The sequence below is a fragment of the Mus caroli genome, unplaced genomic scaffold (genome assembly GCF_978045245.1).
Source record: "Mus caroli unplaced genomic scaffold, Mus_caroli_1 scaffold_9, whole genome shotgun sequence".
NCBI lineage: Eukaryota > Metazoa > Chordata > Mammalia > Rodentia > Muridae > Mus > Mus caroli.
In genome coordinates, this window is record NW_028227264.1 from 73273815 (window position 1) to 73298117 (window position 24303).

Here is a 24303-nt window from a genome sequence, read left to right on the forward strand (position 1 = left end):
CCCTGTGTGTCTAAGCTCTTCGAGGACACCACAGCATGGATAGTAACCTCCCCCATGCCTCTAAAGTAGGAGAGAGTGGCAGAGACAGTCAGCTCCCAGATAGGAAGTGCAGCCACAAATCTGCAGACCAGCAAGGGAGTGTGCACAGGACTTAGTCTATCAGTGAGAGGAGACCCTGGCACTCTGCTGAGTGTCAAGGGTCTGGCTGGCAAGCTTGTCATCTGTATCATGGGGCTTAGAGACAGGGCTCAGAGGAGGCAAGGGATACCTCATTCAGTTCCCAGTCCGGGATCAGCTTCTCAGAAACACAGTCCTCTCCAGGTCACTGGTGGATCCAGGGTGAGTGGTTCATTTCACTAAGGCAAGAACTGCAGTCTGGAGTGTGAGAAGCGGCATCCCAGAGTCTCATGGCCATCTGGGAGTGCCTGAGGTGTAGCCCGAGAGTACTCAGCATGGACAGGCGCTCTCCTCCAGGAAGCCAGCAGAGTGATGCCCACAGAAGCCTCTCGGCACCTAAGCTTAGTGACAGTCCCCGACTCTGACGGTCCCAGGTCCCAACAGCAGTGTGCTACTTCAGATCCAACCTTGTCTTTTCCAAACCAGAGGCTTCTGATCACAGAGCATGGCCTCTGTAACACCCCCCCCTTTTTTTAAAGAGTAAATTACATTAAATTCTCAAAAGGACTTTTTTTTTTAAGTATTTATTTTTATGGATGAATACTCTGTAGCTGTCTTCAGACACACCAGAAGAGGGCATCAGATCCCATTACAGATGGTTATGAGCCACCATGTGGTTACTGGGAATTGAACTCAGGACCTCTGGAAAAGCAGTCAGTACTCTTAACCACTGAGCCATCTCTCCAGCCCTCTTCCCATTTTCATAAGGAGGCCATGCTGGTTCAAACCTCCTCCTATATGGGTCCTCTGGTGGTTCTTGTCAGCACTGTCTCCATTCTACCTGGGATCCTGTGTCACCACACAGAACTGGCTCCTGTCTCTAAGTCATTGGCCTAGGGGTAAGTGCAAGCCAGGATCTTGTACCTCTGAGCCCCTGCTGTGGCTGAAATCCCAGATGCTAATGGTTACCTGAGCCTGGGTCCAGGGCTAAGCTGTCTGCCCTGCTTCAGCCCTCAGCCACTCTGTTTTAGGGGTACAGTTATACATGCTATCTTAGATGTGGGCAAACGCTCCTGGTAATAGGCAGAGGATGATTTTTGCCCCTTCTCATCTGTTGCCTTTTTATGCTACCTACCCATCCCACCATATAGAAGGCACCTACCCTACCCATCCCACCATATAGAAGGCACCTACCCTACCCACCCTACCCACCCCACCATATAGAAGGTATATGCCCTACCCATCCCACCATATAGAAGGCACCTACCCTACCCATCCCACCATATAGAAGGCACCTACCCTACCCATCCCACCATATAGAAGGTATATGCCCTACCCATCCCACCATATAGAAGGCACCTACCCTACCCATCCCACCATATAGAAGGCACCTACCCTACCCATCCCACCATATAGAAGGCACCTACCCTACCCACCCTACCCACCCCACCATATAGAAGGCACCTACCCTACCCATCCCACCATATAGAAGGTACCTACCCTACCCATCCCACCATATAGAAGGTACCTACCCTACCCATCCCACCATATAGAAGGTATCTACCCTACCCAGTGTCTGGCGAGCAAGCTTTGCCCTGGGCCTTGTGGGGGAAACAAGGAGACAGGATGGGTCCGTGTATAATATTCCCTAGCTCCATAGCTCACCCTGCAGCCAGCAGCAGTCAGATTCTATGGCACAGAAGGGGAGGCCTCACCGGGCCTCAGAATGTGGCAAACCTCCTACTTAATAATACTAGCATGTGTTCAGCATGAGTGGGTGTTACACATGGCCTCCTGGAACTAGTATGACCCTGGGTACGTGAACTAGCAGTACCCACTGCAGAAGTGTATACACCACTTGGCTGGGAAAGGATTAGACTGGACCAGTAGCTGAAGGACTGTCTACCTGCTGGTGTAGGTAGAACCCAAAGGAAGCTGGCATGTCCTGGGACTCCCAAGAAGAGTTGGGAATCCTGATGGGGAGAGCATCCCCAGGAAGAAAAGGCCTATGCGGCTACACACTCTGGGTAGGAGTGAGTGCTTGGTGGCTTCTAAGGCAAAGATTCACCACGTGGGCGCGGACCCTGGATGGCTGCATGGGTCATTCCCAAGCAGCAAGTGCTAGCTACTTCATTACTCACGCGTGGACCGCCACAGGAGAAGCTACCTTAGGTCAGGGGGTCAAACTGGCTCTGCTGCTCTTTCAGCTGGGGCCTTTTTTTAGTGGATGGTTTGGGGTTTGAAGCTTTTTATTTTTCTTAAGACAGAAGTCTGGCTAGGTTGTCCAGGCTGACCTCAAACTGGCAGCCCTGCCTCCTAAGGATCGGGGCATCTTTTCAGTTCTAAGAGGAAACCTGAATTCCGGGTACTTGACGTGAACCACAGCTGTTCATCCTGAGAACTTCATGGCTTGGACGGCACAGCTGTTTATCCTTCCATACGGCAGGGAGGAGGGAGTCATTGCAGACCCAGCACCGGGGTCTGTGCGGTGAGGTGTCTGGCCAGGCACAGCCAGGGGGATACTGAAAGTCTCTGACGTAGGTGCAGGGCTTGGGTCCCACATGACCTCCAGGTTATGTGTATATACACAGTTGAATGTTGAAAAGAAAAATCTTATCTCCGGGAGCTGCTGGCCTCAACCTGTTGTTATAGATGAGGGGTGTGAGGCACCGGGACATCAACCTCTTACCCCAAGTGACAAGCAAGGGACAGAGTGGTGTTCTGAGTGGTGGGACTGGCTCAGTAGAATCCAAGAACATTTAGAACGTGGGGGTGGGAGATCGAATACCCATCATGAAAGTCCAGATTTTATCCTTAGAAGCTTAGTCGGGATACAGAGAGACCACCGAAGGGGGATTTTTTAAATGGGCACAGACCTTGAATGTGTAACTAGGGACACTGTGTGTCACCAGGTGGGCAGAATGGCTAGCCTGACACAAACTCACCATGACTGCCACCCGCCTCGGAGGATCCATAGGTGCTGGTACCTGGAAGCTTTTGGGGGGCTGAACACCCCCAGATTCTCTGGTCAACATGTTTGAAGCTCCTTAGTAGTATGCCATAAGCTCCCCCATCATCCCCTGTGGTAAGAGACCCGAGTGCAGGCAAGCATCTGGGGCAGGGGAGTTCTGCGGCATTGAATATATATGGAGCCATCTATGCAGTTCAAAAACGACCAAGAAAAGGCTGGAACCCACCCTGGGGGGGGGGGGCATTACCTAGCCTCACTGTGGCTGACACGGCTTGTTAGCAATCGCTGTTTCCCACCACCAAGCAGCAGAATTCCCACATCGCCCGGGCTTCTGTCGGAATCATCTGCTCTGTGTTATTTATATAAATGAATGTTCAAATGAACCCCAGGTTCCTAGAAGATACTATTTCCATAGCAAGAGGGCCCCTTCGGCGAGCTGAGTGGTTAATCCCCAGCTGGCCTCACAGCAACGACTGACCACAGCATTCCCACCGTGGCAGTAACCACTGGTGGCTGGAGAGGTAAAGGGAAGGGGGATGCCCTGCCAGAAGAGAATATTTTGTTTCTTTACCAAGCTCTGACAAGTCAATGCCATCCTAGGGCTTGGTGTGAAGAGGAAGCCTCCCCACCCCCCACTTCCACAGTGGGCTATGGCTCGCTTGCTCACAGCTCCTCAGACAGCAGCATCAGAAGAGAATGTGCTGTGTTGGGCTAGTACAGCAGTTGCTCCCAGACTAGGGGTGCAGTAAAAGTGCCCACCACACCACCTCTAGGAGCAGCTCCGACCCCGGAAACCAAGCAGATGTAAGTAGAGAAAAGGTAGGGGAGACACCCCACAGGCTGACTGGGGGCAGAGCCAGCTGTGGTTTAGGGAGGTAAGCAGCAGCCTCTCGGAAGAAGGGGCCCGAGGTGATACCCTCACCCAACAGGAGAGGCAGAGCATGAATGGACGAGGCATGTTGTAGGGGTGAAGCTCTGAGGCCAGGCAGAAGGCCAACTTCAGCCCTTCCGTTATTACCCTTGCATAGCGTGGCTGCTAGAGTTACAGCCTGGAGTGGCATGGCACCTCCACTGGTGGCCATTTGAGGTGACAGGGTGCCACTGTGCTCATGAGGCTCCAAGAGTGCAGATCCCACTGTGAATCTGGGCCCGAGGGCACTGGACCCATCCGTGGGCACAGGAGGCTCGGGATGGGCACCAAGTCAGGAGACAAGGCAGGGCTCCCGCCATCACCTCTGATGGTGTTCTTTTTGGAGCCAAAGGCAAGACCCCTCCCTGGCCACCGGATCCTCTCATCAGCCTCACTGGGGCAAGGTCCTGATTGTGATTGCCCATGGTTCTTTGTCCCACCTCTGCCACAGAGTGGCAGACAGTCCCAGAGCCTCTTGTCTCCAGACAGCCGCAGGCAGGACACAGTACTGGCCTCTCTTGCTGTGGGTCCTCACATTGAGAGGCCATGTACTGGGGCTACTCTATCCAGGCTGTGCCTTCTAACTGACCCTCTTGATTGGCTCCCAAGGCAGGGTGCATATCCACTTTACTGGGATTCAATGCTCTCACAGGGATAACAAACCCAGTATCAAGAATCCCTCCAGAGGACAGAAGGAAGTGGTTAGCTCTGAGACTGCCTTCACGCCGGAGCCCCATGTCTCCATTAGCCTACAAGCCAAATGCATAGCCAGTGCCACAGCAGGCTTTTCTGAATCCTACTGGGCAGGTCCCAGGAGTTGAAACGATGGGGACAAATGTGATTTGAGGCACATCACCTCCCAGGAGACTGCTAAAGTGATGGTCCACCAGTGTGGTTCTGGGGTCCTCAAAAAATAAGAGGAGGTTATCAGGAAACCCGAGCTTGAAGCTACGGCAGAGCCTGGGTTGCAAGGATGAGCTGGGATAAAGGAAGGTCTCGGACTTCCCAGATACCTGCTCTATCATTTGTGCTGTCTGCCACCCTGTAAGCTAGGTGTCTGGCTTCCATGATCGCTTGAGTCTCCAGTGCCAAGGCTTAGTCATGCAGGGTCCCCAGAGTGTGAGAGGTACCAGCAGGGAAGTGGTCCAGGCTGCTGGCGTGAAAAGGAGGCCATGGTGCACACAGATGGCTTAAGACAAATGGAAGGAGCTGAGGCAGTCTCAGGGATGAGACAGTTACCACCACTAGGCGGTCCTTTGGCCCTACCTACTGCTACCCTTAAACGCCTCTGCAGCTGAGCTCTTCCCATAAGCATCGTCCTATGAGGACTTGGCCAGCAGCTGCACTATTACAACTGATGTGGGCCCAAGAACCTCCTCTGCCATCTCCACAAGTGACCCATCGGAGCTAAGGGAACCAGCACCCATACTCTGTGCTTCCTTAACCCCGCCCCCCTTCTGGCCAGGGCAGGCCCCCTCGTCTCCCTCTAGACAGATCCCAGGATCCCTGCCGAGGCCCACAGCTCTGAGACCTCCATCTAGCGTGAGAGGCATGGCCCATGCACCCAGGACGTGCCCCGCACGCCTGCTCAGTGACTTGAGAAATACGTGCTAATAGCCATATCTGATACAGAATTTGAAGTCAGAAGCAAAAGCCCCAATTATGACATCATTTCTATGAGAAGTGACAGCCCCGTTCCCACAGTCATCTTTACACCACAGTTTCCAGGAATCCATTAGAGCTAATTATTCTCCCTGTAGAATGTGACATCCCTAGACCACCACCTACTGATCTCGCTCTGGGAACATCACATCCAGGTCTGTGGCTCAACTGCAAAGGAAGGCGCCCGCTCCCCTCATGGACTGCTGAGCTTGGGACCCTGCCTGCTTCCTGTTTCTCAGCAGAAAGGCCAGTTTAGACCATACCGAGGCCTCACTGTTGACAGGTTTTGCCATTCTATATTGACTGTATCAACTCTAAACACTGGATTTGCAAAATATAGTCTTCCGGGTAGCCAAGTCTCGTGATAATGACAGGTACCTCTGCCCGCCCTCCCCTCTCCTCACATCTGCTTCCTCCTTCAGCAGAAGCACTGCCAAAGCCTGTGCCTCGGAGAACACGGTGGCTGGAACGCTGGTTTCTGTGTGATACCCTGGAACTCTGCCTCCAGGGCAGAGGAGCACAGGCGCTACAAGCCCACAGCTCCTGTGCGGGACCTACAGCCCATTCCCTGCCTCTCCATGCCTCAGTTTCTCCAGAGGGAGATGGAAAGGTGTGAGATTTGCACAGGCAGAACCACCTGCTCGCAACCATCACCTCTGACACTGCTGATGTCACTGGCCAGTATCTCGGTTGGTGACAAAATATAACTGGTCTCAGGCATATCTAGGAACTTGGCTTGTTTGCTGTCTGAGTGCCGGGCAGCCTCTACCAGCAGTGACTCCAGGTGTGGACAGCTACTTACTTCAGAAATAAGGTTTGTCCATGGGCTGAGAGGCAGGGGTGCGCCTTAAGACCCAGAGTCACTACGCACATTATATGTCCTCAAAAAAAGAAGAGAGGCAAAGAATGGAAGGGACCAGGGGCCACAACTCTGTCACTTGGTCACAGCTCTTTCCTAGGATGTCACCTTCACGCTCTATGTGCAGGCCTGCCTGCCTGCTCAGCCACCATGGCCAGACACCCAATTTTGTGTGAACCCTTGAAGGTCCTGAGAGGGAAAGGGACGTGGTGCAGTGAGAAGCTGCTGTCCCAGCTTACAGAGACTCAGGCTGCCCCTCTGCCATGCCAGGTGGCAGAACTGAAGTTTCAGAGGATCCTGTAAAATCTGGAGAAAGTGTTGAAGCTCTCACTGAAGAAATGGTTCCCAGGGGAGACTGGAGCTTCTAAGTGTGGGTGTGGAGAGGGCCAGGAGCTAGCACTGTTGGAAAATACATCAGAGTAAGAGTGGAGGGTCCTGCATCCCCAGGGTACAGGCCAACTAGCCTGGGTACTGACTGCCTCAGCCCTCATACCACATACTGAGGCCACTGAGTATCATTGCCCAGAGGAAGAGTCCAGAAAAGGCAGGGGTGGCCTTTTAGATACCCAAGATGAGTGTGTTCCTGATGGGGACACACTGATTTGACCTAAGCGAGGGAAGATTCCTGTCAGGAGCAGGATGCAATCTCAGGGCCTAGCACTAAGTGGGCAGTCTCAAAAATGAGTGCCCCTGGAGGGCTGTGGGTCTGAGTTCCCTATCTACCTACCTACCTACCTATCTACCCATCTATCAATCATCTTTCTATCTATCTATCTATCTATCTATCTATCTATCTATCTATCATCTATCTACCTATCTATGTATCCATCCATCCATCCATCCATCCATCCATCATCTCCCACTCTCCTCATTGTGAGACTAACAGCCACACTTTCCTCCTCACAACTGCAGAGCCGAATGGCGGAGAGCCTGCGCCTCTTTGACTCCATCTGCAACAACAACTGGTTCATCAACACCTCGCTCATCCTCTTCCTGAACAAGAAGGACCTCCTGGCGGAGAAGATCCGGCGCATCCCGCTCAGCGTCTGCTTCCCGGAGTACAAGGGTCAGAACACGTACGAGGAAGCCGCGGTCTACATCCAACGTCAGTTTGAGGACCTCAACCGCAACAAGGAGACCAAGGAGATCTATTCTCACTTCACGTGTGCCACCGACACCAGTAACATCCAGTTTGTGTTTGACGCAGTGACAGATGTCATCATACAGAACAATCTCAAGTACATCGGCCTTTGCTGAGGAGCCGGGCACAGCCTGCTCGCCTGTGGTGAAACCCACGGGGTGTCACACCCCACACCTCATGCTCGAGAGGCCCGATCCAGGGGCAGAAAACGGGGCTTGAAGAGTGTGTCCCCACCCCACCCCCAGCCTCTGCCTTCTTGGCCCCACATCTCTGCAAACATAAATATATTTGGATAGATTGCTAGGTAGGTAGACACACACACACACACACACACACACACATCTGGAGAGGGCATAGTTCTCCAGAGAGTCAAGGTTTCCTGAAGTTTTCAAAAGCTGCTGTCACAATTTCATTCTGAGGCCATCTTGCCCCTCCCCCTTCACTCTGCCTTCCTGAGTTGGCCCCACTCTGCACGGGAGGGAGGGCCCACCTTAGACTGCTGGGGAGAGGCCACAGGGCTGGGGGCCAGGTCCGGCCAGCTGTGCCCATCGCCTGGGAGAAGGCCAGCTCACCAACTGAGCTCTGGACTGGGGACTACCGCTGACCAGGAGGGAAGCCTGGAGCCACACCCGACTCAGCCACTCTCCGTCACATTCGTCCTGTACCTAGGACCGGAGGAAAGACGTGACTGCTCTAACCGGACCTCTGACTACCGGTGGCTTTTACAAAAAACAGCTAAAACATACGCAGCAAAAAAAAAAAAAAGAAAAAAATTAACACAGGATAATTAGTGTCACCGTTTATTTCAAATTAGGCCAGCTGGGTTTCTAGCTTTTCTTCTACTGGTCTGATGTTTTATAAATGGAAACCTGGTTTTTCTTCTCTGGCATCCTCTTTTTTTTATTTTTATTTTTTAATTTTTATTTTTGGCCAAATATTATGTCTCACAGAGGGAAAAAAAAACTACAGACAATTTCGGATGTGATTAGATATTCTTTTTTAAATGCGGATTTTCAAAACATATTTCATTTCCAGTGTCCCTTTTGTGTCTGGCTTGCTGAGTATAGAAGCTGTCACCTGGACGATTCTGCTCCTCAGCTCCAAAGAATTCTGGGGTAAATGTCCCAGGCCAACCTCACGGGACATATGTACATAGGTCTTCGCAATGTTCTCTTGTTACTGGTGCCGTTTTCTGCTTTGTTTTTTTTTTTTTTTGTTTTTTGTTTTTTGTTTTTTTTTTAATTTAAGAGAGATAATCGTGATGTATTTAAAGAAGGTCCTTTACCTAGGAGCGAATGAACAATAGCTAAATGTCTTGGTATTTAAAGTGTAAATTATCTATGGCTTTGCCAAATGAAGGAAGGGGGTGGGCAAGAGATGGAACTCCCTGTCCCCACACACTTCGCGTCCAATGTGGGCTGGGGGGCTGCTCAGACTCCTGTGAAGGCACAGCTACAGTTGTGGCCTGAAGGAGGCCCAGCTGGGACTGTGCGCTCCCGGCCTTCTAGCCCCACAGCCCACAGACACTGGTCTTGAGAGAGCCTTGGCTGTGTATCAATTACAAAGCCCTGCCAGCAAGGGGATGGCACCACTGGAGCTCTTGCCAAATTGCTCTCAACCCTGTATTTGGTACCGGTGTGTCCCAGGTCAATGTACAGAACTGCAGCCAAGGAGCTAAGGTGTAACAGAGAGAGAGAGAGAGAGAGGAGCCGGTGAACCATATAAAAACTCAAAAGATTGTCTACTTTAAGAAATAAAATACCCTGAACGGAGCCAAACTCTGTCCCTGTGTGCTGTGTGTGGCTCGTGTGTGGCTGAGCTTGGTGACATCTAGAGAGCAGCTAGAGACACCTTCCACTGTAAGGCCCCTCCCCATCCCTCCATGAGTACATACGTGCACAGGTAAAGTAATTTTGGGTTGAACGCCAAGCAAGGATAAACTTAAGGCTACAAGAGAGAAGAGAGATCTGCCAGGCCCACTGTGGCCTCCGGTAATAGAAGGTTGCCCATGATGATGTCACTGCCCCCCTTCTGCTGCACCCAAGGCCCCACCCAGCACGGGTCCAGCTTGTAACCTTATTGGGACTCCTTTATCCTACAGATAACTCTCCAGGGGTGTGGGTCTGTAGATCCTATACTGCCCACTGGTGTAGTGGTGTTCAGAGGACCTCAGGGTGATTAGATCAGTGTACTGATAGAAGCCAAGGAGATAGATATGCCCGGGAAGGGCCTCCTCCAGGTGAAATCAGACAGTCGCCTTACAATTTAACGAAAATAAAACGTATCTCTGCAGATGGCCTGTGGTGACCCCCCCCCCCTTACAGTCCGGAAAGTCGAGGAAAGGGGTCTAAGGTCAAGATCAGGAATCAAGCAGTGAGGGATTCCCTCAAGTCGGGGTAAAGCACTTTTCTTCGTGAGGAACCCAGGAGTAGGGTGCCTGGAACCACAACCTTGCACTGCCCCAAAATGGGGCGGGAAACCAGAATGAGCACAGAGGGGCCACTGTCTCTCCATGGAGAACTCCACACAGCCCTGTGGGGCAGAAGACAGCCACACAAAGGTGCTCAAATACAGACACACAAGACCTGGGTCTCTGATCCACGTTCTACGCTTCCACCCATGTGGGCATCTCTCTCACATGTTCCCATGTCGCCAATGGCAAGAACCCAAGGGGGGAGGGAGGGGCTTTTGTTTAAGGAGATAAAATGTTCAGCTGTAAGTCATTGAGACTTACTCTGTGCTTTTAATACCAACTGTGAGGCAGAAAAGTAACTTCACTGTGCACATCTTTAACCTAAAAATACACCGCTGACGGGGAAAATAGATTCTGCCTCCCCTTGGTGTGTGCAGAGATCCGAGGAGGCCTGTCCCCGGAGCCTCCTCTTATGATCCCTCCCAGCATTAGTTCCTTGTCCTGTCGCTGCGATCAAGATACCCGACAGAGGCAGTTTAAGGAAGGAAGGGTTTTGTTTTGGCTCACAGTCTGATGTCGCAGGCCATCATGCCAAGTAAGCCACAGAGGTAAGAGTGGCTGGTCGCATCACATTTGTGATGTCAGTGCTCTCTTGCTCCTGTTCGGAAACCAGCGTGGTGACAGGGTGCTGCCCAGAGTCAAGATGGGCTGTCCCTCTCCAATTTACCCAATCTTTCACAAGCTTGTCCAGTGGCTAGCTAGGCTAACCCATACACTCAGTGAGCATGCCCAGACCATACAGACCCTCAGTGAGCATGCCCAGACCATACAGACCCTTAGTGAGCATGCTCAGATCCTCATCTCCTAAGAGCCTGGATTCTGTCAAGTTCACAATCGAGATCAACCATCCTATCCTCCTCAGATGCCCGTTCTGGGTATCGTGCTGAGCTCGCTGCCTGTCCACTGTAGCTCACCTGCGGCAGTCTGTCCTTCCTTCCCTCTTGCTCTCCATCCTCACAGTCCTCAGTATGTCCATCCCTCAGGATCAAGCTTAAACCCATTTCAGCCTGTGTAGACGTTTTATCCCTCCCTAGCTCACCTCCCTACACTCGCCCATTCCCAGGGCAGCATAAGCAGATTCCATTAATTAGAGTCCATATAATATAGCAGTTTCCAGTGATTCATCGGCGATGAACCGTCTGACCCATCTCCTTCCTCCTAAGGGCACAGGCGGACCTAAGAGGCCCAGGGGAGTCCTACAGGGTAAATACCGATGTCCAGCTTTAGCAGGGAAATTGGCAACAGGTCTTCCAAAGGAAATTAAGTGAGAAGCTGGTGACAGGAACCACTGAAGGGGCTTGCCGATGCTCTGCTGGCACTGTCTAGCCTCCCTCCCAAGACACACCACCATCGGAGATCACCACCTTCCTCAGTGGCTTGTACGGTCACTGATGCAGGGCATCCTCGATGGTGGCGGCCCTCGACAAGCAGTGCTCCGCAACGCACTCCTAAGATGCTATGATCGTTGATTTTGCTTTACAAAAGGGGAAACAAAAGGGCGTGGGAAGTTGGCTCAGTAGGTAGAGTGCTTGCGGCTCAAGCGTGAAGATCAGGGTTCAGTTCCCAGCACTGACGTGAGAAGCTGGGCATCATGGTGTGGGTTCGAAATCCCAGTGCTGGAGAAGTGGAAACTGACAAGGGTTCAAATCCATGGTGCTTACTGGCCAGTCAGCCTTGCCTATATTCCAGTAAAATTCCCTGCCCCGAACCCCCCCACACACACCAAAAAACAAAACCAAGTGGACAACTCCCAAGGACTAACATTTAAGGTTATCTGTTGCCTACACCACACATGCATGCACACACGCACACACATACACACACACACACACACACATTGCCTATGTGCACACACTCCCAAAATATCAGAGACCCCAACGGGGACAAGCAGCATGGCAAATGACTTGGCTAGTCTACAGCAAGGAAGGATTGTGTGTAGTCTGTCTAGGCCCTAGAGAAAATACTAGACATCCAGGACAAAATGGGCAGTGTGTGCCCAGCTAGCACAGGGATGAATGTCATGGGGAGGCAGGGGTAGCAGCACTACACTATGATGATAAGAGGATAAGCAGCCTCCAACGGCTGGGTGGCACCCTGAGGGACTCATCTCACCAGCAGAGGCCTAACAAGGAGCATAGCCTTGAGTATGCCCCCAGAGGCCCCCGTCCCTGTGGTGATTCCATTGGTAATAGACTATTTTGAACCCTGGAGACACTATGCAAACCTAATGAAAAAGAGCTGATTAAGCCAGCTTCTCCTAAGAGCAACAGTGAGGCTAAGTTCTGGGACCCTGGTCAGTCCTGATAGGGATGGACAGGAAAAGGCTCTATCCCACTGGAGGTGCCGGGGGAAGGGGGTAAGAGTGGAGAGAAGGGGGGTACCCAGAAACTCTGATAACAGGGAAATAAATAGGTCCTTGTTGTCAGGCATTATCTTAAAGGTCAGGGACAGGAGCAACTTGGGCTGTTGGGCTAAGGACACATGCCATTTTCAAAACAAAAAAAAATCCCTGCCATTCAATTTTGCCAGGGATGACTCGGGAGCCAGATGCTGGGATGAAAGCCTGCTGGCTCAGAGAGGCAGAGAAAGCACCCAGCTGACCTTCCTACTCCACTGGCATCCCAGAAGAAGAAAAGCTGCTCCCCTCACCCCAACTCCTCCTCCTCCATACTGTCTTAAACATCCTTCAACTCCTAACACCCTCCTTTCTCTTCTCTGGGTTTACTTATTCCACTCCCTGTCAACCGGTCGGCCGGTCGGCCGGTTGTCAACTTGCTCGGCCTCTTGACCTGTTGTTAACTTTATTTAGCTCTTGCTTACAGAAAGCTCTTGGATGAAAGGTTTGTGCTAGGGCTGAGCCACACCACTACCTATTTACAGTCAACAGAAAGCTCTTGGGTTGAAGGTGTGTGCTCTGGGTTGAGCCACGCCATGAGGATTTTCCAGTTCACAATCTTGGGGTCCACAGTGTGATTAAATATCCAGCAACAGACATAGGTATAGTGTCAGATGCAGGAGTATGTCACCTGCCTGGGGCTAAGCTGTCCATTGAAGGGAAAGTTTCTCCATCAGTCCATCACTTCAGGGAATGACCAGTCCCAACAGGTTCATCCCCCTGTGACAACAGCTTCCCAGACCCCAGTCAAGCCCAGACAGTATGACTCCAGGGCAGCTCTCTACAGCATCTCAGGCTGGTCAGGTTCAAAACCACATACAAGACATCTTCTTGTGGTACCCAGGCCCTGCAGTGGGATTGAAAGATGCTGCAAAGCTGGGGAATGGTTTGTGATTACGTCTGATCAGTCAGGGCCTTGACCCAAGTCCGGGCATCCCACATCGGGGCCAGATACGGTAAGTTATACTACCACCGCTACATCTGGGCCAGGGTCTGAGAGCCTGGCACAACCGGAGGGAGTTACATGAAAATGGACCAGGCCAAACTCACCCAAATACCCAGCCAGTGCTTGACACAGAAGAGGATCCTGGGTGGGCAATCAAGGCCACTAGTTTCTAGGGAACGTGGCCCGGCAGCCCCTCTGTGGCATTTACCTATTCTGTTTTGGTTTCTCCTCTCATAATAGGGCAACCCCTTAGGGCATGAGACGGCCCGGGCCCTAGTCCTGGTGCACCCCCTGCTGGTTATTCTGGGAACAAATCAGACCTTGGTAGCAGCAAGGATTCAGAAGGAAAGACCTTTGCCGAGTACATCCACCAGCTAAACAATATTAACTACACTCAAGGTACTCCAGAGGCAATGCCATAGGAGACGCAACTAACAAAACAAAACAAAGAACTTCTAAATGCTGCCATTGACAAGGAAACCCCATAATATATGCTGCAAGCTAGCAAGTCAGGTTCCCACCAACTAGCAACTGCCTAACGTCACATACTAATAAGAGGGACGTTTGAAGAAATCCATGCCCCATCCAAAGCCCAGCTAGGACACTGTGGGGTACAGCCACACCACTGAACCCAAAAGCCACAGACAGCACCCGAGTGATCCCAAGATGCATGCACCTCCCCAGGCACGGACCACACTGCCTCCCTTCCTCTGACAACTTACCCAACATTACCCAAGCCCCTGATGCCAATCTCTCCACCAGGCTTCCCTAGCCTGCCTTCTGGGGACCTCACCCGCAGTGATCAGCACCCATCAAGGCAAATGGCTCACACTGAGGTCTTCAGAAAGGCTTGTGTTGGTTGGGCTTGTCAGCCCAGCAGACTCCCAGTGTCGTTTGAGTTCTACAGAAAGATGGGGAGCATCCGATAGAACCCAGGACACTTTCAGAACCCTGGTAGTATTGATTGGCGGCGAGGTCTAGAAGGAAGATGGGTAAAGCTCTATTGTGGGTACAACCTTCGCCAGCTGCACGGGAAAAGTAAGGCTGTTTCCTAGGAGACACGGCAGACCGTCTTCAGGAGCTCAGGATAAGTGGGACTGTCTTCTCTAGCGATCCCTACCTCAGGGGGGAAACACAAAGGCAAAGATGGCGAGACCAACTTCCAAGTGAAGAACTTTAGGGCCAACCGAATAAATAAAGAGAAGCTTACCTATCTCATTTAAAAAACAAAACAAAACAAAACAAAAAGCTGTCTCTGGACTGGAAGGGTTTATTTGGTCACGGACCCCAGAGTCATCCGTTATAGGGAAGGCTCAGCAGAAGGGGCTTGAGGCATTTGCCACGTTCATGCTCACAGTCAGAGAGCAGGGAGTAAACAATACGTGTATCCAAGCACACTTTCTCCTTCTCGTCTGGATCCCAGCTCAGCAGCCCAGGGCTTGATACCACACACAGTGAGTGGGTCTTCCGGCCCCAAACAACGTAGCCAAGATAGACCCTCACACGCATGCCCAGAGCCCATCTTCTAGATCCTAGAATCCAGGTGATTCTAGAGCTCATCAAGTTGGCAGTTGAGTAGAAAAGGAACGTACTGGCAATGTGGGTCCCAGCTCCCCCAGAGGCACTGGAAAGAGAGGAGCCAGGGGTAAGGCTGATTCGTTCTCACTGGTCGTGCCCGTGGACAACATCATACAACAGTGAGCTTCCAGAGCATACCATTGGGTTAGCTGACAGGATGGCGCTGGCTGGGGAAGGGCAGGCTGGGAAGCAGTTGTGATAGCCTGCAACAGTGAAGCAAGCGAGCATCTAAGGTGTGGTGGCTTGAATATGCTTGGCCCGTGCAAAGTGGCACCATTAGGAGGTGTGGCTTGGTTTGAGTGGGTGTGGCCTTGTTGGAGGAAGTGAGTCAGTGTGGGGGTGGGATTTTAGGATCAAGATACAGAACGCTCATCTTCTCTAGCACCATGCCTGCCTGGACGCTGCCATGTTCCTACTATGATGAAAATGGACTAAACCTGTGAACCTGTAAGCCAGCCCCAATTAAATGTTGTCCTTTACAAGAGTTGCTTTGGCCATGGTGTCTCTTCACAGCAGTAAAGCCCTAACCAAGACATGAGGCCAACATCACCTTCACCGGCAGACTCTAGGGGCATCCCTCTTGTGTACCAGGTAGGTCTGTGCAGAAATGTCCACTACTCTTTCCCTGTGCAGCCTGGAAGTGGAAAGAGCTAGCATGGAAACATGTTAATGGCATTTGATACAACATGTGTACATCTCTCAAAGTTGTAATATTAGGGCCAGTGAGGTGGCTCTGCAGGTAAAAGCACTTGCCACACAATCCTTGTCACCTAAATTTTATCTCTGGAATCGTGTTTTTTAAAAAAGCAGATGCAGTGGCAAGAATCTGTAATCTAAGTATTCCTAAGGCAAAAATGGGGGAACCAGAATTACTCAGAAACCCATGGGCCAGCAAGCCCGGAGTATGCAGGACAGCAAGCAGCAGGAGCAAACCAGATCTTACCGCCTCAGCAAGGTGGAAGGCAAGAACCAACTCCTCAAAGTTCAAAAGTTGCCCTCTGCCTGCCAGCCACACATAAGCCATAACACACACACACACACACCAGCAGCAGCATCTTCATCATCATCATCATCACCATCATCAGCTGTGGTGCTTTGTGGAGATTTACATCAAAAATATAAAGCCGGGCGTGGTGGTGCACGCCTTTAATCCCAGCACTCGGGAGGCAGAGGCAGGCGGATTTCTGAGTTCGAGGCCAGCCTGGTCTACAAAGTGAGTTCCAGGACAGCCAGGGCTACACAGAGAAACCCTGTCTCGAAAAACCAAAAAAAAAAAAAAAATATATATATATATATATATATAATAAGTTTTAAACGTATAATATTACTTCTTGGGGTACTTTTAAGCTGCCAAGGGATACATCCAGCAAGACCCACTTAACACAGATTTAAAATGCAAAACAACATTATACATTTTTATATACTGTGTATATGGTAAAAATCTATGTACATGTTGTAGGGTTATAGTAACCAAATTATTAATATATCAGGGTAGACCATGAGGAAGGGTACTGTGTGGGAAGAGATCCAGAGGGTACTTGGACTTTATCTATCCCTTAAGTGGGTTCGGACAATCAGATGTCCCTCGGCAGCAGAATGGGTGAGCTCTATGCTCTATGCTCACTTCATGCAAGTCGGAACCTCCAAAATTCACTTTTGATTCAGAAATGAAACACTAACTGAAAGCATGTAAAATCTTTGGAATAGTATAGACTAGATATTCCCGTTTTCAGAAAGCTTTAAGAGTCATAGACTACGCTGGGAATGTATGCTCCGTGGTGGAGTTGTCAGTCAGCACATGGGAATGCCTGAGTTTAATACCAGTACCCCCCAAACGAAAAGGTACCAAGCAATCCAGCACATAACCACAGAAGGGGGTCACCCTGAGGAAGAGAGCACATACAGAAGGGGGTCACCCTGAGGAAGAGAGCACATAGCCACAGAAGGGGGTCACCCTGAGGAAGAGAATCGGGTCTAGAGCCACCGGAAAGCCGTGGAGTGGTGGGAACAGGCTGCAGGGTTCTTCTTTGTGTTTATTTATTAGAAGTTAACCAAAAACATTGACTTATTTGCATTATTAGAGATGGATGATAGGATAGAATTCAGGGTCTTTATCCTACTTCTGAGCTACACTCCCAACTTTGTAAAAACACATCAGTACTTGGGAGGCAGAGGCAGGAGGATCTCCGAGTTTGAAGCTAGCCTGGTCTACAGAGAGAGTCCCCGAGACAGCCGGGGCTACACAGGGAAACCCTGTCTCAGAGATAACACCTTCCTCCCCTCCCCCCAATTTTTTTTGGTCATATCTTAACAAAAATGTAACTTTGTTGCTGCTACTGCTGCTGCTACAGATTTGAAACAAAGTCTTACTCTGATATCCAGGCTGATCCTCCTCTCTGCTCAGCCTCTGGAGGAGCTGGGGTACAGCCTGCACCCATGTCCCACTCCAAGGTCATTTTTAAAAAAGTACTGAAGGCTGTGACCTAAGGCCTGGCACAAACTGAGCAAAAGCAGAAGACTGCAGACAGTTGTCTACCAAATCCCATGTGCACGCAACTCTACCTTTAGGCAACTGTGCCAGATGCTTGTATGCCTGGTGTAGGTTCTCCCGGCAGAGGGTCTGGTGATCGCTCAGCAGGAGTGACAGGGCTTGGATGATGTCATGCTTTAAGAAGCCAACTCTAAAGAAGGAAGGTGGGTTTTAGACACAAGACCACCATTTCAGTTTTCTTAAAATATATTTATTTTATGTGTATGGGTGTTTTGCTTGCGCGCGCGCGCACGCGTGTGTGTGTGTGTGTGTGTGTGTGTGTGTGTGTGTGTGTGTGTGTCACATGTATAGGTGATGCCCAAAGAAGTCAGAAGAGAGCATTGGATTCCCTGGAACTGGAACCACCATGGGGGTGCTGAGAATCGAACCCAGGTCCTCTGCAAGAGCCACAAGTATTCGTAACCACTGGGCCATCTCTTCAGACCCAATTTCGGTTATTTTAAAAGCCAAATACTGTTCTATTGTATAAAGACAGCATGTTTTCATTATCCACTCATTGGTTTATGGGGGTGTAGGCTGTTTCTGTTTGCTGGCCACTGTGAACAAAGCAGCAAAGAGCACAAATGGTCAGTTACTTCTGTGGTAGAATGCAGAGTCCTTTGGGTGTGTGCCCAAGAGTAATATAGAGCCAGATTGTGTGCTAGATCTATTTCTAGCCTTCTAGGGACCAGCCACACTGATTTCCATAGTGGCTGCACCCAGTGTGCACTCCACCGGCCTTACATCCACACTAACATTCATCATCGTCGTTTTTATTTTCTCTCTCTTAGCCATCATGACGGGAGTAAGTTGAAATCCCAAGGTAATTTTAATATGCATTTCCCAATAGCCTAGGATCTTGAAAGTGTTTTAAAATACTTCTCGGCCATTTGTATTTCATCTTTTGAGAACTCCCTGATTAGTTCCTGGCCTCATTTTTTAAACCTGGGTTGTCTTCTTGAGGTTTTGGGGTTTTTTTTGGGGGGGGGGGTTCTCTGTATAGTTTAGCTATGACAGGTATAGCTAGTGAGTAATTTTTCCCAATTCTGTAGACTGCTTCTTTACTTGAATGGTGGTTTTCTTGGCAGTATAGAAGCTTTGTAGCTGCGTGAGGTCCCATTTCTTAATGATTGGTCTGAATGTCTGCACAGCCAGTGTCCTGTGCCAGTGAGTTCAAGGATAGCCCTTTCTGTCAGATTCAGTGTATCAGGTCTTTCGTTGAAGCCCTTGGACCATTTGGAGTTAAGTTTTGTGTGTGGGGGTGGGGGTGTGAAATAAGGTTATATATAGTTCCATTAGCAGCATATTGATGTTGATGTCTTTTCTCCAATGTGTATTTTAGGCTTTTTTGTTGTTGTTGTTGTTGTCAAAAATCAGATGACTCTAAGAACCTGTGCTTATATATGGTTTCTCAGTTCTGTTTCATCGGCCAATGTGTCTGGTTTTATGCCCATGCAAATGTGGTTTTTATTACTATAGCTCTATAATATAATCTCTGGAGAGTTCAGAAATGATCAGGTCAGTGGGTCTGCTGGGATCCATACTATCTCAGGCAAACGCCAGAGAGATCTGCCACACTTAGAAGCCCAGACCAGCCCCGTGGGAAGTGGCACAAGGAACCTGTAACCCACCTTGCCTGCCCTGTGGGGCTGAGCTCATGGCCTCTCTACAGGCTTCTGGGGAGACATTGCACAGGGCCCAGCCCCGCCTCCCCTCCTCCTCACAGCTATTCACTCTCTTCTCCCAACTGACTTCCGACTTTGCTGGCAGCCAGCTGCTTCCCTCGAGACCCACGGCTGCCCTCTACGCTTGTTGTAATAACACGTAAGTTAATTAAATATTAGGTAAGCCAATTAGAGAAAGGATTGTTTTTATTTCCTCTTGATACATCTTTGAATGCTTTGTAAAACCTCAAATGGGTCTCTTGAAAATGTGAGACCACTGTAAGATATTCTACATTGGTTTTTTGTTTTTGTTTTTGTTTTGTTGTTGTTGTTGTTGTTTCTTTGTTTTTGTATGTTGACTGTTTTAATAGTATCTTCCTGATCTGGGTGTGATTTCAAGGAATGCACTGCAAATCAAACAGATGGTTTAAGCAGAAAAGACAATAGCAAGTACCACCTGATGAACCCGTATCCTAGAAAAGGCCTGGATAAGGATCTGAGTTCGAGGCCAGCCTGGTCTACAGAGCCAGTTCCAAGACAGCCAGAGCTACCCAGAAAAACCCTGTCTCAAAACAAAAACAAAAATCTTACACAAGGGTTGGCAAATGTCTTCTCATTTGTGTTTTGTACTTAAGGATCAACTTAAAGGAGCTATTTCTTTAATTCTTCGATTGGGAATCATGCCTTTTAAGTAGACAACAGCACCTGGAATGGAGCCTTCTGAGGTCACCCCTGTCAGGGTGGGTTCAGGAATAAAGGCATGTACAAAGAAGCGCTGAGCTAAGCTGGCAGCACAAAGGATGCGCCCAGCCAGTTACAGTGCCTCGACATTGGTCAGAGCTTAATCTTATGGTATGGTTTGCTCTGTTCTGGAAAAGGGAAATTGCAGTCGGACACACCCATGCAGGGTTGCTGCTGCATTTCCTATGCCCGCCACCTCCAAATCCACTCCACATCAAACATGCTCTGAAAACATGCAGGTGTCCTTCTCGGTCCCAATTCCTAATTCCCTGGAGCCTCTGGCAGGAGGATCACTTGTACCCAGGAGTTCGAGGTTAGCCTGCGAGACACAGCAAGATGGAGGGAAGGAGAGAGGAGAGGATGGAGGGATAGTGGGAGGGACAGAGGCTGGGGAAAGAGCTCACTGGTAAAACATGAAGGGAGATTTAGGATGTGGAAGACCAGCAGAAAAGGAAGAAGTAAGGAGACAAGACCAGCTACCAGATGCCGTAGGAATAAGAAAGCTGGTGATCTACCTGCTTGGAAATGTCATGATGGAACCTATGATTCTGCATGACGAATATTTGATGACAGTAAAAAATTTCAAAGGTGAAAACACCTGGAGAGATAAACTCAAAATGAGAGAGTGACTTGATGGTGTGGCAGTCAATTAGAGGGGCAAGAGCTAGGTTGCCAGGGAGCTTCCTGTCTACTGGGGTGCAGCATGGATTACCGAGGTGCCAATCTGCCATGCTTCAAGGGCCATCCTTGTCACGCCTCCTCGTCACTCCCAGGATGCCTTGGTGAGAGAGCCTCAACACAGGAGGTTCTGGGTAGTCACTTAGGGCTTGGTGAGCCGCTGGGCATAGTAGTGACGTCACCACTGAGGGCTCAAGATGTAGATCAGTTCTAGGGTTGCTTAGCAAAATCAGAGCCCTGAAATTCGATGCCTATCATCCCAAAAAAGAAGGAGTAGGGGAGAGAGGGAAGGAGGGAAAGGGGAGGGAGAGAAGGATCGAAGGGAAAGAAAAGGGTGCGACATGTACTGGGGGCGTGCCGCCACTGAACTTGGGAGTGGAATTTAGGGTCCCATTTGCTTGGGACCCTTTGACTTCTTTATCTACTCTAGTGTACAGGGGAAAGGCTAAGTTTAGAATCCTACCCTGAGCACACCCTTGTGGTGGGGGACAACTTTAAGATGTATTTTGGATCAGTTCCGTGGCAGGAAAGGCATGTCAAGTGGGACAGGCTCCTTTCTGTGATATCGGGAGCTTATATCTTAGCAAATTGGGAGGGGGGAGCTGACGACAGTTGGACCCCCCCGGCTTGGCTGTGCCGCTACAAGAACCCATGCCAACAGCTCTCTGCATGACAGCTAGCTAGCCCCCATATCCAGAGGTTCCAAAACATCCCCCAAACATTAGGGCTTCTTAATGTCTAAGCAAAACCCAGCCTTGAGAGCATGGGGGGGGAGGGGGGCTCAAGTGGCTTTCCAGTCTCCAACTCCAGAATAGTATAGTCTCCCTCTCCCCAAGGTTATCTTAGACCAGCAGGTCTCAGCCTGTGGGTCAGAGCCACCGGGAAACTCCTATCTCCGATGGTACAAACATTGGAGAACACATTTCCTGATGGTCTTAGGAATCCCTGACCACAAACGTATCTTCGTTGCTTCTTCAGAGCTGTAATGTTGCTACTGAGTGGTGCCTCGGTTCCTAAGACCATTGAAAATATAGGGTTATCAATGGTCGGGACCCACAGGCTGAGAACTGCTGTTTTAGACATGGTAAGTGGGATCAAGAGATCTGGCTAGGTTGCAAAGCAGGAGAGGCTGCTCTATCACCAGCAGGACAGAGCCCTACATCCCTACCTCACCGCTCTGACCACAGCATTGAACCTACCTTTTTAAATTAAGGCTCAGACTGACTGTGTATCCCACCACCCACGCCCCCACCACAGCTCCTGATCAGTGTCCGGCTGAAGCAGGTCTAAGGAGGTCACTAAAGGATTGGAACTTTCTTCCTGCTTTCAGATGTGAGAAGCCCGGAGCCAGGGGCTAACATAAAGATGAGTCTAGAACAGAACAAGAGTACAGCTTGGAGGTAAGGGGGCCTGTGTAGCCTGCATGAAACCTTGGATTTAATCCTCAACACCAAAAGAGGTTTGGAAGAGAATCCTGCTCAGCCACCATGGAGCCAACCAAACTGCCCTACAGAGAGAATTGCCATCCACAAATAGAGGCGCCACCAGAGACCCGTGCTCTCCGTAAAAAAGATCTCTCAGGGTCACTCGAGGACGTCTTCCCGGGGTGGAACAGTACAATTCCTATCAGGGACATAGGTTTCCATCAACAGTTGCCCACCTGCCTACGTAATGGGTGGCCATGATGTATAGAACCTCCGTGGTCTTTATCCGTACCAGGTTATCATCATCCCGCAGCAGGGTCTTCAGGCTCTCCAGGCAGCCTGTGGGGACAGGAAAACTTCTGAATGTCTGCCAGTCCAAAAGACAATCAGATAGAAGTCAACCCATGACCCCGTGTTAGGTAACAGGAGAGGACCAAAGGTCTGTACTTTGGCTTTGCAGGAACCAAGTCAGCAGCACAGCATTTGTTAGTGTAAGGAGCTCACACCCAGAGTCAATCCTATTTAAGCATCCTCATAATTCTTCCATCCCCACCCCTGGGTATGTATGTATGTATTTTTGAGACAGTGTCTTACTGTATAGTTCTGGCCATCCTGGAACTCACTATGTAGACCAGGCTGCTGGCCTCAAACTCATTGAAATCCACCTCCCTCTGACTCCTGGGTATTGGGAATAAAGGCATGCGCCACTATACCCAGCCTTGTGTGTCCCTCAGCCCCACCCTCCCACCTCCAGAGCTGAGGACCAAACCAACCTAGGACCTTTTGCTTGCTAGGCAAGCGCTCTACCACTGAGCTAAATCCCCAATAAAATAGGAAAAGTCATATTTTCCTAATGGTTCCTCCTCTTGTAGTCAGTCAACCCTGGGGCTAAAAAAAAAAAAATGCCCTTGACATTTCTTTGATCTCAGGAGAGACATGAGGTCAGATTGGAAACCTGCCACATGCAGGCAGAGGGTGCTGAGGTCAATTCTCAGCGCCCACATCGGGCAACTCACAACTACCTATGACTTCAGCTCTGGGGACCAGGCGCCCTCCTTGGATTCACAAGCACTTACCAACCTACAGACACATCCACATAATGAAAAAAAAAAAAAAGATACATTTCACAAACTAGTCACTGTGCCTTTGAATTGGCTAGATCAAGGGATGACAGATTTAGCATATAAAGATCCAGCTTAAATTTTTAAGGATTTACTTATTTTATTTAAAATTATATCTAGGTGTGTGTGTGCAAGTGCACATGGAGGACAGAAGCCTCCGTTCTCTGGAGCTGACGTTGCAGACGGTGTGTGCTCTCTGATGTTGGGTCTGGGATCTGAACTCAGGTCCTCTGGAAAAACAGCAAGTACTGTTGAGCACCGAGCCATCTCTCCAGCCCATCCTATTTAACTTATTGATTAGGCAACCTTAGATTCACACCCCTCCTGAACACTGAGTTTCAAACCTGTAAATTGAAAATGTGTCTTCTCTTGGGGGGTAGCGCTGCGCTTGGAGACACGGCTGGCTTGAAATCCAGCTTAATAAGTAGCAGCTCTTACTCCTGATGCCATCCGATGTCTGAACTACATCAGCCCCTCCCTCCCCGCCCCGCCAGCCATGGTTACCGGGTGTGTGATGCTCTCACCTATATTGATGGCCTCGTAGACATACTCAGGATCGTGCATGAGGTCACACAGAGCCACTAGGGCTTTCTGCCTTGTCAGGAGATCCCCTGACTGTAGCTCCTCGTTAAGCTTGCTCAAGGCCCGGCAGCCATAAGCAATGGCGGCTTTTGTGGGGTCGATGTCAGGAGGCATATACATGGAGATGCGGGCATGAGCCATCTTTTCACACCTGCCAAAGGGCTTTGAAAATGAACCTCTGTAGAAACTGCTAATAAAAGAACAACAACAACAAACACTGAGAGAGAGAAAAAACTGTCATTATTCCTATTATCATGTAGAAGCTGATCCATCTCAGCCTCAAAACTGTCTGTGAAGACAAACAGGGTGGATGCTTTCATCTGGGTTTACTGACGAGCAAACAGGGGCTGACCAGATTTCTCAAGGTCACGGCACAGGTGTGGCCCAATGACAGAAGAAACTGCTTGGGATACTTGGTAGATTGGTTCCTTAATCACAGGTACCAAAATGGGGGCAGGGGTGGGGCGGAATAGGCCAGCCAAGTAAAAACCAACATGTGTTCTCCTTTGAT

The 24303-nt window shown here is 50.0% G+C and overlaps 2 protein-coding genes across 6 annotated transcripts in view; one reads left to right on the plus strand and one right to left on the minus strand.

The window, feature by feature from the left end:
• Gnaz (G protein subunit alpha z) overlaps positions 1 to 9428 on the plus strand; it is a 50233-nt gene extending 40805 nt beyond the window's left edge. The window contains exon 3 of the mRNA XM_021174092.3: positions 7432 to 9428. Within this exon, the coding sequence (XP_021029751.1) occupies positions 7432 to 7776 (345 nt within the window). The 3' untranslated portion in view covers positions 7777 to 9428. The remainder of the gene's footprint in view (positions 1 to 7431) is intronic.
• The window catches only part of Rsph14 (radial spoke head 14 homolog), a 75811-nt gene that overhangs the window by 50612 nt on the left and 896 nt on the right, over positions 1 to 24303 (minus strand). For 2 of the 5 annotated variants that reach the window (XM_085842879.1, XM_021174094.3), the window contains exons 2-4: positions 23735 to 23979; positions 22326 to 22428; positions 17615 to 17733 (exon numbers count right to left, since the gene is read on the minus strand). In XM_085842879.1, the coding sequence (XP_085699005.1) occupies positions 17615 to 17733; positions 22326 to 22428; positions 23735 to 23933 (421 nt within the window). In that variant the 5' untranslated portion in view covers positions 23934 to 23979. Of the gene's footprint in view, positions 1 to 17614; positions 17734 to 22325; positions 22429 to 23734; positions 24010 to 24303 lie in introns of all 5 variants that reach the window. The other 3 variants (XM_029482927.2, XM_021174093.3, XM_085842880.1) reach the window with 2 other exon arrangements.